The sequence below is a fragment of the Zingiber officinale genome, chromosome 6A (genome assembly GCF_018446385.1).
Source record: "Zingiber officinale cultivar Zhangliang chromosome 6A, Zo_v1.1, whole genome shotgun sequence".
NCBI lineage: Eukaryota > Viridiplantae > Streptophyta > Magnoliopsida > Zingiberales > Zingiberaceae > Zingiber > Zingiber officinale.
In genome coordinates, this window is record NC_055997.1 from 934,214 (window position 1) to 947,928 (window position 13,715).

At 36.8% G+C, this 13,715-nt stretch overlaps 1 protein-coding gene across 1 annotated transcript; it reads left to right on the plus strand.

Moving 5' to 3' along the window:
• Positions 1-228: 228 nt before the first annotated feature.
• Positions 229-8,987, plus strand: LOC121995536 (ubiquitin carboxyl-terminal hydrolase 19-like). Its single transcript, XM_042549256.1, has 11 exons — positions 229-759; positions 2,498-3,338; positions 3,443-3,531; positions 5,438-5,523; positions 5,607-5,769; positions 6,703-6,820; positions 6,944-7,101; positions 7,371-7,455; positions 7,575-7,784; positions 8,170-8,231; positions 8,311-8,987. The coding sequence occupies exons 1-11, from the start codon at positions 437-439 to the stop codon at positions 8,909-8,911; spliced, it is 2,736 nt and encodes a 911-aa protein (XP_042405190.1). The 5' UTR covers positions 229-436; the 3' UTR covers positions 8,912-8,987.
• The last annotated feature ends 4,728 nt before the right edge of the window (positions 8,988-13,715 follow it).

The following is a 13,715-nucleotide window of genomic DNA, read 5'->3' on the forward strand; positions in this document are numbered from 1 at the left end:
ACTAAATTCACTAGACTCGATCAATTAGGGTTTAGTAATGGTTAGGGAGTGAGATGGCGAAGTTTGAAACTCAAAAGGGCATTTTTTTTGATATATTAAAACTTTTAGAGGTGTTATTAAGAAAATGAAAAATACTTGGAGCAAAATGGAAAGTTGGAAGACGCTTTAGTAAATGTTGGAATTTTGGGGTGTCACGGAATTAATTGCCCGATAAAAACGTCCTCCTTTTCGCTTCTTGCCCTCGTTTTTACTCTGGCGACATTCTTATCGTGTTCCAGCGGGCGAGTCGAATTTGGGGATCGTTGCCTGGAGATCCGGCGAACGCGATCTGACCTCGTCGGTTGCGGGCGGCAGCCGGCTGATCTATGAGCGCCGTCTTACGGACCGGAGGAGTTCGGAGATTGGGAGCTGCCTGCCGGCGAGCGGCGGCGGATAGATGCCCTTCTACAGAGATCTAAGATTCTCGGGGGCTGCGCTGCTTCTGGTGATTCTCTTCGGGCCCGTGGTCGCCTTCGTGGTGCGCCGGCGATGGCGCTTGGTGACGACGAGGCAGGAGGAGGTCCGGCGGTTGGCGTATCTTGCGGCACAGGAAGCCGCGCTGGCAGAGATGGAGGCGATGGCAGCCTACTCGGTCACATCTTCTGTGGGCAGCGCCTATTCCTATTCCGCTTCCGTAGCTAAGGAGCTCGCTCCGGAATGTGCCGTTTGCTCTATCCCTGCCAACGCGAGATGTGCCCGATGCAAAGCTGTCAGATATTGGTAAGTTAAACCTGACTAAATCTTGCACTTTTTATTTTATTTTAAGGTTTTTCTTTTCTTATTTCAACTCCTCGCTCATTATTTGGCCGCGATAGTTTCATGGTTTCAGTGCTGATTTCAAATGCTGGCCGTGTAAAAGCTGGAACCTCGATTGATCTAAAGGACTTTTTTTAGTCATTATCTTATTCTGAATCCATGTTGAGTGAGTTGAGGATGTTTATATTTATATGTGAGTTTTGGAATATTTGTTAACTTACCTATGAGCAAATGAGATTCAAAAGATGCTAACTTAGAGTTCAAGAAATATCCGGCGCTAGCTATGTGTCACAGTAAATATCTCGCGATCTTGTTTCTTAGCCTAAATAAAACCAACTCAATAGACCTAGAGATGTTGGTGACATAGTGGATGTTGTTTCCATTTCCCATCCGCATTCTCCTTTATTTCATCAGAGGCTCCTAATTCTCATACATGAAGTTTTCCAAAGAATAGTTCTTTGAACTTACCACTGCCTATTGATTGTAGTCATAAAAATAAATTAATTTTACAGATAACATCGCATGTCTCATTGGCGACCTCCTTGGTCTTCTGTCTAAACAAAATTTAATAGTGTTGAATAAGTCAAATTAGGATATATGTTTTACATCTCCAGATATTTCCAATTTCGTCACTGGTTCTGGAATGCTCTCAAACTTGCTCTTGGCAAATCCTTCTAGCTTGGCTCCTACTTTATTAATTTGAAGTGTCATCTTCTTCCTCGACTCAATTATTTTTTTTTGTAGAATGAGGAGCTAGGGAAAAACTAGGAACCAGTCAGTTTTCATTTTCTTCAACCTTTATTTTGTAGAGGTTAATGTTTGTTCATTTGAACAATAAATCTGGTGCTTTTGGACACACACACACACATGCATGAATGTATGTACACACGTGTTCCTAGTTCTGCAATGCCCTTATTTATCCTTGGTAAATCCTTCAGACTCCTCTTATTTCAATGTCAATCCTGTTATCTGCCTATGTAATTATTCCTTTAAGGTGGAACAAAATGTAACTGTCTCTTGTCATTTAGCATTATCATAAAAATTTATCTGTTCATACAAAGAAGACAATGGGTATGAACTGTAAACAGTTTTATTTCAACCAATTATTGGAGCCAGTTGAACTTTGATTAAAGACGTACTAATTAGTGGACCCACAAAGCTTATTTTTGAAACCAGATATTGAAACATTTACACTCTTATCTAAGTCTTTTGTTGGGTCTGATCAGCTATCTTTATCTCTTTTGTAGATTTTCAGGATAACTTGAGCTGTATGGTAAGTTGCTTTATTTTGTATGTTGCAAAAGCAAAGGATAAAGTTTTCCATCCAAAAAAAATCATCTTTTTGACATTGTTTTTCCCCTTTTATTAGAAAAAGCGCTAAAGACATAATCATGCTGCAAATGGTTTAATTGCAGACATTTTAAAAGCATTTATATTTGACACTTCATAGAGTTATGAATCAGAATATAACTTTTGTTTCCTTAGTATAATTGGTATTGATATTGAGCAATTTCCATGTGTATTTGTTTCACACTTATTGGTGGTTGAAAAAGTTGAAATTTTGTTCCTATGAGATTGAACTTCAAAATAAGAAGGTTTGCATTTATCCTGTTCCAATTAGTTAAAAGAAAAAGTCTCTTTGAAGGAGAGGTAGAGTAATACAAAGTCATGTGGTTGATATTTTGATCAACATTCATTTCAGCTCTGGCAGATGCCAGATTTTTCATTGGAGGCAAGGCCACAAAGATGAATGCCAACCTCCACCTGATAATGATAAGGATAACGTTGAAAACAAATTGAGTTCTTCTGGTCTCAAGGGAGTGCATTCTGAACAGTCTGATTTATCTGAGAAGAGGCTAGATCCAAAAGAGGATCTGTCAAAGGTTGAGACATTTTTTGAGAGGCCTTCTGCATCTAAAGTCACCTCTACTGATAATGAAATTGATGGAGGCAAACATCAGGATATCAGTTCTAAGGATATTTCTGCAAAGATTTTTTTCTCTGATTCATCATCTTCACCAACATTACCTACTCATTCAACATTATCTCAGACCATTGGTTCTCCTGATGCTCCTTATGCTAGCATGTTAATTCCGAATAATGTTGAGCTGGAAGAACCTCCTCCTGGCGGCTTCATGTTTTCAATTGGCACTAACAATGTAAGCACTAAAATGCATTCAACTCCTGAGTTAGCTATGTCAAATCCTTTGTCCAGCACTAGATCCGAGAGAGTTGATAATGGGTTGAATTCAAGTACATCGTCAACACGTGATTATCCTCCAGCGGCTGCATCATTAGAAGCAAGAACTCATGCAGAAAGAAATGAGACAGAGATTTCAAAAAAAGAAACATCAAAGTCCTTAGCTTCGGCTCACTATTCTACTAATGGAGGTGCTAAATCTGTTTCATTCTATGAAAGCTCAAATGCTAATGCTCATAGAGGATCTTTTGGACGAAAAAATATTCCTTATGTAGCAAATGGTCTTTCAACATCAGTGAAACAAGTTGTTACTAAAGTTTCAAGGCACTATTCTTCGGAATTTGTAAGTGGTTTTGTGGTTCTTTTAAATTGGCATAAAGGCATTTACATATCTGCATACTAATAAACCAAAGTTAAGTTGCTTAATATCTCATTTTAATTTTGCAGATGCTCTTTCCATATGATCTTTTCATCAAACTCTACAACTCTGACAAGATTGATTTGCATCCTTGCGGTCTTATTAATTGCGGAAACAGGTACAAAATTTTCTGCTGGTCCACATGAACTCAGTACAAATTTTCTTGCTCTAATTTTCCTCATTTTATTTCCATAAGAAACCTATAGGTGTGTCTTACCATCTCTCATCTGTTATCTAATACAATCAAGAAGTTTCTTTGAGCTTGCTTGTCGGCGATCTAGTGAATTGGTTTGCAATTGCCTGGACATGTGGCAAAAAAAGCCAGGGTCAAGTTACTTAAATTGGAAATTATTTATCAATTGCACTGATCTACATAGAAAAGTTATAATGTCAGTTTCTTGAGAAAAAACAACAGATTAAAAAATGTTGGTAATGTTGTTGAGCAATTTGATATTATCTTCCCTTGGTTCTTTGTTGGATAAAGCTACTGTGAGTTATAACTTTTGTTTCATTGGTCTCTAAAGCCTTGTAGAGATCCTGCATGTCATTACAAAAAAAAGTGTGTATCAATGACAAAAAATTGTCGCTAAAATTTAACGACTTGTCACTAAAAGCTTTGGTGACAATAAATTGTTATTATATTTGTGTCTTAAATCTCATTGTTAAAATGTTTGATGCTAGCATTAACTTCATCTGCCACTGAATGTCCTATTAGCGACAACTTTTTTCATTAATAGACAATCTATCCTATAATGTTAAAAAAAAAGGGCAGCCCAGTGCACGAAGCTCCCGCCATGCGGGGTCTCGGGGAAGGATCTATTATACGCAGCCTTAACCTGCTTTTTCAAAGAAGCTGTTTCAGGATTCGAATATCCTCCCTTTAGGTCACAAAGTAACAACTTTACCATTGCGCCAAGCTCCCCTTCAATCTATCCTATAATGTTGCCACTAAATAATATAGTAATGATAAACATTTATGACAATATTTTTGTCACATATATAATATTATCCTCAACTTTGTACTGAAAAAACTTTTACTGACTATATTTAATATTAGTTGTGGCTAAAACCTCATCTTTTTTACCTTATCTCACAATTAAAGCTCATAGATGCTCTAGTTTAATGAGTTCAATCTATTAGGATTGTGGTTCATTCCAAAATATAGTTGAAGATTTTACTAAAACAATAAAAGAAGACATGGGAGATTCATGCATCCAACTGAAATACTTGGAGAATAGTTTGTACTTATTCTAAATCAACCAGAAATAACTCATTGTCTTATCCTTAAAGAAAGATTGGTACATGCTCTGTAAGGTTTCAATATATTAGGACGATGATTTCTGGGATTCCCAAGGAAAGTAGAATATTTTACTCAAGCAAATAAAAAAAGTTTTAGAGGACTGATTCATCCCAGCTTATTGTTCAGAGTTATAGCTTGTAGTTGTTGTCATCAATTCTAAATAATTGATTATTCTGTAAGATCCTTTAATATAGATAAACTATCGGGTATGTTGTCATTTCATATATTAACTTTTTTGATTCAATTCAGCTGCATACACATACTTGTCAGTAGTTTATTGTTGGATGTTTTGTCAAATTACACTAACAAATACCAACAATAAATTAACTGGAATACTCAAATCATTTTGATTTATTTTTTGATAAAAAATCCCTATCTTTTTTTTCTTTCTCCCTGTTCTTCCTCTCCTTTCCTCATTCATCCTCCCCTTCTATTTTCTGTCATTGTTGCTTCTGCCACTACCTCATTCTCTCTCGAGTAGAATAATCCTGGGACAAAGCTGCACTAGTTATTCTCAGCTACCCTAAATTCAATCATTAAAATAAATAATTTATCCACTTCCTGATATTTTATCTGCAGCTTATGTTTCATGGTTTGTGGACTTTTGAAATGTCACCTATATAAATATTTTCTAGTGAATTGATCTATTTGGATATTGCTAGTTTACTGGACATTTTAGGTTGTAGGTGATAAATTACTGGACATTTTTGTTTGTTGATTGCAGCTGCTATGCTAATGCTGTTCTCCAGTGTTTGACATTTACTCGGCCGTTGACTGCATATCTTCTTGAAGGTCTTCATTCTAAAACATGTATGCTCATACTCCACTTCTATTGTAATTTTTCTGTTTTAATCTTAAAACTACCTTTTAAATAAGTTCATACTCCATTCTAGGTCCAAAGGAAGTGTGGTGCTTTACATGTGAACTTGAAAGCCTTGCGAGGACTGCAAAGGAAGGGAAATCTCCTTTATCACCCATTGGAATTCTCTCTCATTTGCACAACATTGGAAGTAATTTTGGCCACAGACAGCAGGAAGACGCCCATGAATTTTTTAGGTGAGTTTGAACAGCATTAAGCTCTATAAAACACTTATACTGATCCTTATGTTACCTTGAGCTAGTCATGGAACCAATAAAATGAATGTTGATATTAACTCTCTATGTGCATAAATGGTTTATGGTATGTATATAGGTTTTGTTAGGATAATTAGCTTTCACTATCTTCTTCATCCACGAAGATAACATTCTGATGATAAATCTGAATTATTGAACCATGAATTGACAAAATGTTGCTGTTTGATTTAAAATCTATTAACATTATTCAATGTCATGGCGTATATATTCCATTGTATTTTACTTGTGATATGTTCACGAAGATAAAATCATGTTGATACGTCTGGATCATGAATCATTATTTGGAATAGGCTATTACGTATTTGCTTGATTTCATATATTGTGGTTCTTTAGATCAGAATGGAAATATTCCTCTGTGAACTTGTCCTCATTCTTCTATCCTTATTTGAGAGTCATGATTTATGAAAAAAAATGATCACTGAAATCTTGTGATATAACTAGTGTAATTTCAATTACATTGTGCTAGTCAAAGATTTTGATATTGGATTATTTTTATCATGCAACTTTCTTTTTGCATGACATGTAACATTGTGTGATACCACAGTGCAGATTGTGCAATGCACATACTATTTGCACATGGGGGATGCAACATTCTAAGTTCTTCCTCCTACCTATTTGGTCCTATTGGGATTTACATTGTCGTGTGAAGTTTGCTTGCTCTTATTGTTTCAACTTTCAAGCACGGTTTCTAAATCATATTGCTGATTGTTGTATTATGAAGTATTCTTTTGTGGACTAAATTGAACCTTATGTTGAATAGAAATTTTGTTCTAGCGAATTACTGTAGCAATATGCTTCCTTTTTCAGAAATGGTGGTAAGCATCTATGAGCATTTTTGTCAATATACTTTGGCAGGTATGCTATTGAGGCCATGCAGTCTGTTTGCTTGAAGGAAGCTGTAGCAAAAGCAGATGGATTGTTGGAGGAGACAACCCTAATACAGCAAACTTTTGGGGGCTATTTGCGATCCAAAGTAATTTATCTCATTACGTTCTTTGTTTTGATAAATTTGATTTGCACCTGGAATTCTAATCTTAACATGATAGCTAGCTAGCTAGTTAGCAGTTGATTTATGCTGGTTGATAAGCATGTGCAGATAAGGTGCAGTAAATGCAAGAACAAGTCTGAGTGGTGTGAAAGGATGATGGATCTTACTGTTGAGATAGATGGCAATATTGCCACCCTTGATGATGCACTTCTACGTTTTACATCTCAAGAAATTTTGGAAGGGGAGAACAAGTATAAGTGTGACAGGTTGGTTCTTTCATGCTTTAGAAGTGATTAAACCAAACATGTGTCATTCTGTCACCAATGCTGTAGTTACTTGTAGGACTAACTTTTCCAGCATTTAACAACAATAAATCTGCTTCTTTCTAGGATTATTAAAGAAAGATCAATTATACCTTTAATGCCTATCACTGTGCACCTACTTTGCTAAAAAAAATCTCCTTTGCAAATTGGTTCTCTTGCAAATGGTGTTTTCTTAACTTGATGAAGTTCATACTTTGTAATTTTCTTATCAGATGCAAGTCTTATGAACGAGCAAAAAAGAGATTGACTATATTGGAGGCTCCCAATGTCCTGACCATTGTATTGAAAAGATTTCAGGTCGTTAATCATGATGTACTATTTCTGGTTTACCATTTTTTGAGTTACCTTTGCTCATTTTATGTTCACTCAGTTGTGATACAGTGAATTCAGTTTCTTGACTGTGATTCTATTTTCAGTCTGGTAAATTTGGCAAGCTCAACAAGCCTGTCCTGTTTCCTGAGTACCTTGATTTGGCTCGTTACATGAGCGGTGATGACAAGTCCCCTGTTTATCGGCTTTATGCAGTAATTGTTCACATAGATGTGATGAATGCTTCCTTTTCTGGACACTATGTCTGCTATGTGAAGGATAGACAAGGCAAATGGTACAAGATTGATGACAGCAAGGTATGCTATCAGTTACTTTTTGTCTGAGTGGATTGCTTTTACAAATTTTATCATGGCAACTTGATAGAGGGTATAGACTTTTGCTAGACATGTCTCAGTTTCTAATCAACTTTTTTCAATTCAATCTGGGACTGGTATGTTTTATCAGTAAAGTAGATGACGTTAAGCATGCTAGTGTAGTTGTAAGAGTAAATTCTTGAATGAAAAGCTCTCCTCAGCATTTGTCTCAAAACCTTTATCATGTGTCAGCCCCCTTGTAAACTGATAGTATCTGCTTGATTTCATAAGCAATGCATTTATTTCTTTTGATCGTAATTTTTGTGCTCATGATAAACGCTTGCATCTAAAAATTGAATTTCCATGATATGACATTACTTTTGCACAGGTACAACCGGTCGAGCTTGAGAATGTCTTGTCCAAAGGTGCATACATGCTTCTTTATTCTAGGTGAGTCCAATGTACTGGAGTCACATTCTTGTATAATCTCTCTTTTCAAAATTCTTAGTCAATTTATCTTTCAAATCAGATGCTCGCCTCGTGGTCCAAGTTTGGCAAGGAGAGCGATGACCCAACTTGCACACACGGGGAAGATCATGAAGGATGGTAAAGGAAAGCCTGGAGATTCATCAGTTGCTCACCATGGAGAGCAATTCTATCCATATCCGTCAAATCTTCGTCTTCACCTGAATGATTCCGCCAGTGACAATTCTTCGCTCTTCGATGAAGGTTCCACTTGCAGCACTGAGAGCACTAGGGACTCAACAAGCACAGAAGAGTCATGGGAACACATATCTGGAGAATCAGATTATTTCGTCTCAAATAGCCCCATGAGAATCTCCGAGGATTATGATGGATTCACTCGTTATCCTGTAGGGTCCCGGCATTCCTCGAAAGCAGGGTCCCGGTATTCCACACCATCAGTGAGAGACTTAGAATCAAATGCTTGTTCCACAGGCAGGGAAATTGATCAGGAGGGCAGGAAGAGGTCTTTTATGTATCCTGACAATAGTCGGAATTTAGTTGAACATCGTAGGAGTATAGACACCAATCGGTTTAGGCAAAATGGGGGGAATTCTGGTGCACTATTGAGAAGACCTACAAAGGAACGAACTGCCCAAACATTTTGATAATCTGTTTGGGATGTAGATTTAATTAGTGCCAGCGCAAAGCAAATGCAAAGAAAAAAGAGCTAGATTTTTTGTTTGTCTGTTTGTTTAGTTATTGATTTTGTATATGCAGTTATACATGATGGTAAAAAAGGTGATTAAAACATCCCTTAAAGTTTGTCCTTAGGTCTATGAAAAGAGTAAATCATGAGGTTAGTTTATAGATGACCGTTAAGTTAGTTAGGGAGTGAGGAATTTTTTTCTCTGAAGATATGTCTCTCAGGAAATGACTCTAATCATCTGGCATCCGATGGAGTGTTCTGTTGATGGTTTCACATAAGATTATTTGGATGCTATATGAGAATTTGCTAGAGTAAATGAGACATTATGAATTCTGGTATGAGTTGGAGTTTTAGTGCTGTTGGTTTGAGCAACAGTGTGCCCTAATCTTTTAGGATTATACCAGGACTCCTTGTCCGTGTCAAGGAGACTAGCTGGTCGAGAATGTATCCAGACTTATCTATGAACATGATACCATATGTTTATTGCGTCTAAAACTTTTGGTCTGAGACTTCACCAGGATCAGCCAACGTCAAAGGATTATTTCAACTAGGTTGTAAATAAGTCAACCCAAATTCAATTTTATAGTGTTGCAATTTATTGGATAAAGTAACTTAGTCTAGTCAAGTCAAGTCGAATAAGTCGTTAAAAGGATTGTTCAAGTTTGACTTAGGTTTTTTTATGAGCTTGAATTTGATTCGTTTAAATGTTATCGAATTTTTAATTTAAGTTTATTTGATTGTTTGAAATTTTTATCTTTTAAACTTGTTTAGTTGGTGATTTAGTTTGATAATACATTTTTTTATTTATATCAGATATCCAAATTTTACAATCCGATAAATTTTATAACTTGACTAATTTTGAGGTAAACGGTTTGGCTCTACATTTTTCACCAAGTAAATTAGGAAATACTCATGATTATCCATCCAAGAAAGTCATCGTCCTTTGGTTTAGGAGAAAAAATGTTCTATAATATGTCATAATTGAGATTCAAACCTTACGTGCTTGGTTAATCGTTGCTACATCAAAACTGATGTCAGACAGGATAACAATTATCCCAAGGACAATTAAATCTGTTGATTCACGTACGAATATTAGGAATAATCTTCTAAAACCTGTTGATTTAAAAAAGAATATTAATAAATAAGAAAATAACAACACTGTTGAAAATATTATTAATCTAAAAAAACTTCTCTTACATTAACCAAACAAGGGACAGGGATCCTCTGATCCAGGATCCCTGGACCAATCCTGGATCCTTGCATATTTATTGGATGGGTGGACTCTACCCCACCTGTTAAATAGGTGGGGTCCAGTTCATCCTACCAATGAACATGCAGGGCCTCCTCTGGTCCAGAAGATTCTGGACCAGAGGATCTGACCTCCCAAACAAGACGCTTATATACACTCTAAACTTTAAGACGTAAAATCTCAACAGAAAGGAAAAAAAATCTTTAACATGCTAGAAGTCCATAATATCCTAAATTGACTCAAAATTTTAAAATATTATCAAAAATTATTTGGATCCTCTTGTATCAGTTATCTCAAGTTGAAAAAAATTCATTCTTAAGTTTAGAATAGAGTCAGGTGAAAGTCTAGGAGGAAAATCCACTGGTATCAAATTAGCAAAATTTGTTAGTAGTCGTTGTACTTCTTCAACATATTCTTTTTTAGTGTAGTAATGTAAGATACCATAATTAAATAAAAAGTGTCATTGGAGAAATAACCTTACAAAATTTTCTAGAAATTTTTAGAATTTATTCGGAATTTAAACGGAGTCCGTATGACTCATTAAAGGAGATAAATCAATTGAGTTTTGAGAAAGTCTGTTTGAATATCCCAATTAAGTTGGGAGTTAATTGATCTCATTAGCCTAAGTTGGAATGAATTAACTTAGGTTTAAATGGCAAAACCTTAGTTCTTTCCTCACTGTTTTGCTGACTCTTATTTCCCCAATCTCTTTTCTTCTCCTCTTTCGTTTACTAAGCCCGACCTGCCGTCGAACCCTCTCTATCTCCCGATCCACACCACCATTGCCGTCGGGCATCACCGCCTGCCTCGCTGATGAGTTGCTGCGTTTGGCTGCCTTTTCTACTCACAGTCACCAGTTCCTCTCGGTGCTAAGCTCGGCAACATCGTCTCGCTCATATCATTAGGGCACCCAATCATATTCGAGACAGGAGGAAGAACCTAATCATTCTGCCGGACTACATCTCGTCCTCTTCATCAGATCATGCTATCGACACTAGGGAGCTCTTCTCACTATTCGATCTCACTGTTCTACACCCTTACAACCTCATCCATAGCCGATTGTCACTGTTAGTCATCGCTGGAGGAGCTAAGCCGCTGCCAACTTCACTATGAATCCATGATGTAGTTACTATTGGAGCAGAGAGCGTCTGGCAGAGGAGCCGGTTTGGATTCTGAATTGAAGAAGACTCTGTCGGGAGGATTTTTAGCTTGATCTACATTTAAGGCGGGTACTTCTTACATTACTTCTTTAGTTCTTTGACCTTAGTGCATGAGCTATATATTCAGATAGTTGCTGCATTTACCTTTGACTCTACTCATATTTTACCTGAGCTTGATACTTACATGCTTGACTTTAGAGATGATCGATTTGATATCTATATAGTCTATCATTGTCATCCATGATATTTAGCAAATACTAAATACCATATTTACTTGCATTGATTACTGTATATTCATATACCCTATTGAGCATGCTGATTTTATTGTAGAATAGTTGATTGCTATTAATGTATCAGTGGTAATGACTGTTCGTATCTTACTCATCATATCATTGCATGCATACCGAAGACTATGTCTTCCTTGTGGTTGAGAGAGTTGTTGGCCAGCGTCGCACACTCATCACTCATCGATAGTGGTAGCTGGAGTAAATGCCGCTTGTCCTGTCATGCCCACTCGGCCATTCATGGGCAATGGTAGCTGGAGTTGCGAGCAATAGGAACCCTGTTGCTATGTAGTTAGTTAGCTACTATACAAACTGTCCACTCAATCACTCGAGAGTAGTAGTGGCTGGAGTGTCGTACAGTTATCATTGTCCGGGTCTCTTGACCATACATGGGTCATGGTGCAAAGGGATGGGCGGGAGTGACTATGCCGTGCATATGAATATGATATTGTGTTTGCATATGTTGTTGTTTTATTGTACTTATATGACTGTGATATGTTTATATATGATTGAGATATGTCTGATGCATGTGTATTAGCACTGACTTACTTATTGGTTGTATATATATGCTTATACATGTTGCACTTATAGTTATGAGCAGTACTATTGTAGATCCTCACTTACACCTGACTTTCTATTACTTGCTTAGTATATGGATTCATGTATGAACATTTATTATGATATCATTGTTCTTCATGTTATTATTTCTCCATGCGACTGTATACCTTTGAATCTCTAGATATATTATGTTCATGCACTATCTGTCTATTATTCGTTGAGTCACCCCCACTCACCACCCCTTGTACTGATTTTCTTTCACCAGGGAGCAGATAGAGTATTTATGGAGTCGCCTGAAAATCCTGTTCGCAAGTCTCATGTCACATCGAGCGACTTCTTTTATTATTGCTTCCACTTACATTATTGGTTTTAGACTTGTATATGTAATGTGTATTTTCTATATGGAGTTTAGCCTTGTGGCTTATTGTATTTATTTTGGTGTTGTTATAAGCCAAGCTAGCTTGCAGTCAGTCGTTTTGCGCTTTACATTGTTCATCATATTGTCTTCTGCTGTATTTTTGTTCCAATCGTGTGGGTTGCATATTCAACTGCGTGGTTATTGATCCAGCCATATAGGCTGTATATTAAATTGCGTGGTTGTGTTTTATTCCAGTCGTGTGGGCTATAGGTTATTACACTTATATAGCTGTATGGCTTATGTATCTAGGTTTCATTTATCATTGTTACAAGGAAGATGCTGTCTGTTTGCCGGACAGGGAATCCTCTGGGGTCGTGACAAGTAATCATCATGAAACACTGAAACTTCTGTTGTTTGTCCTACCCTGATTATGCCACTAGTAGGATAAACTAGTGAGGAAAACCAAAGGAGCATCTATCAAAAAATTTGGATGCATTTCCATCCCTCAAGTCATTATTGTCTTCGTCATCCACAAGTAATGATAAATCATCTTCCTTGCCATTACCTTCGGTGTCCTCCGTATAATTGTCAATCAATCTTGTACTTTGCCACAAATGGCTAACATTGTTGAAACAAAATTTAAGTATAATCGAAAGGAAGAGAGTGACTCTTCTATAGCTCTTCAAGTTTATTAATTTATTGAGCACTTATTTTCCATGCTCTCAGTTCTTGTTCTGAACGTACCTTAACAAGTCATGGTAGGAAACATCTATCATCAATGAGTGAACACCATTGACTAAGATGCCAATTCTGTCCCCTCGAGATGGTATAGTGGCTAGTGCATAAGGTGATACCATTATGAGATCTGAGGTTCGAATCTTAGCATAGCCGAGGTAAATGTCTCTCTTATGCGCCAATCATTATTCTAAAGTTAGTGGCCACCTATGATTTACCTCCTCCATGTTGACCCTGGGACGGATTAGCGGGGGTGCTGGGAGCGAGCGTAGTCGTCTTTTGCAAGAAAAACTTCCTTGGTGCGAGATAATTCACCATATGAGAACCTGATGTATTTGAAACCTACAACATACTATCGTCAACATCATCGACAACTTTTTCCACATTATTATCATTATAAATTAGATCACCAACCATTT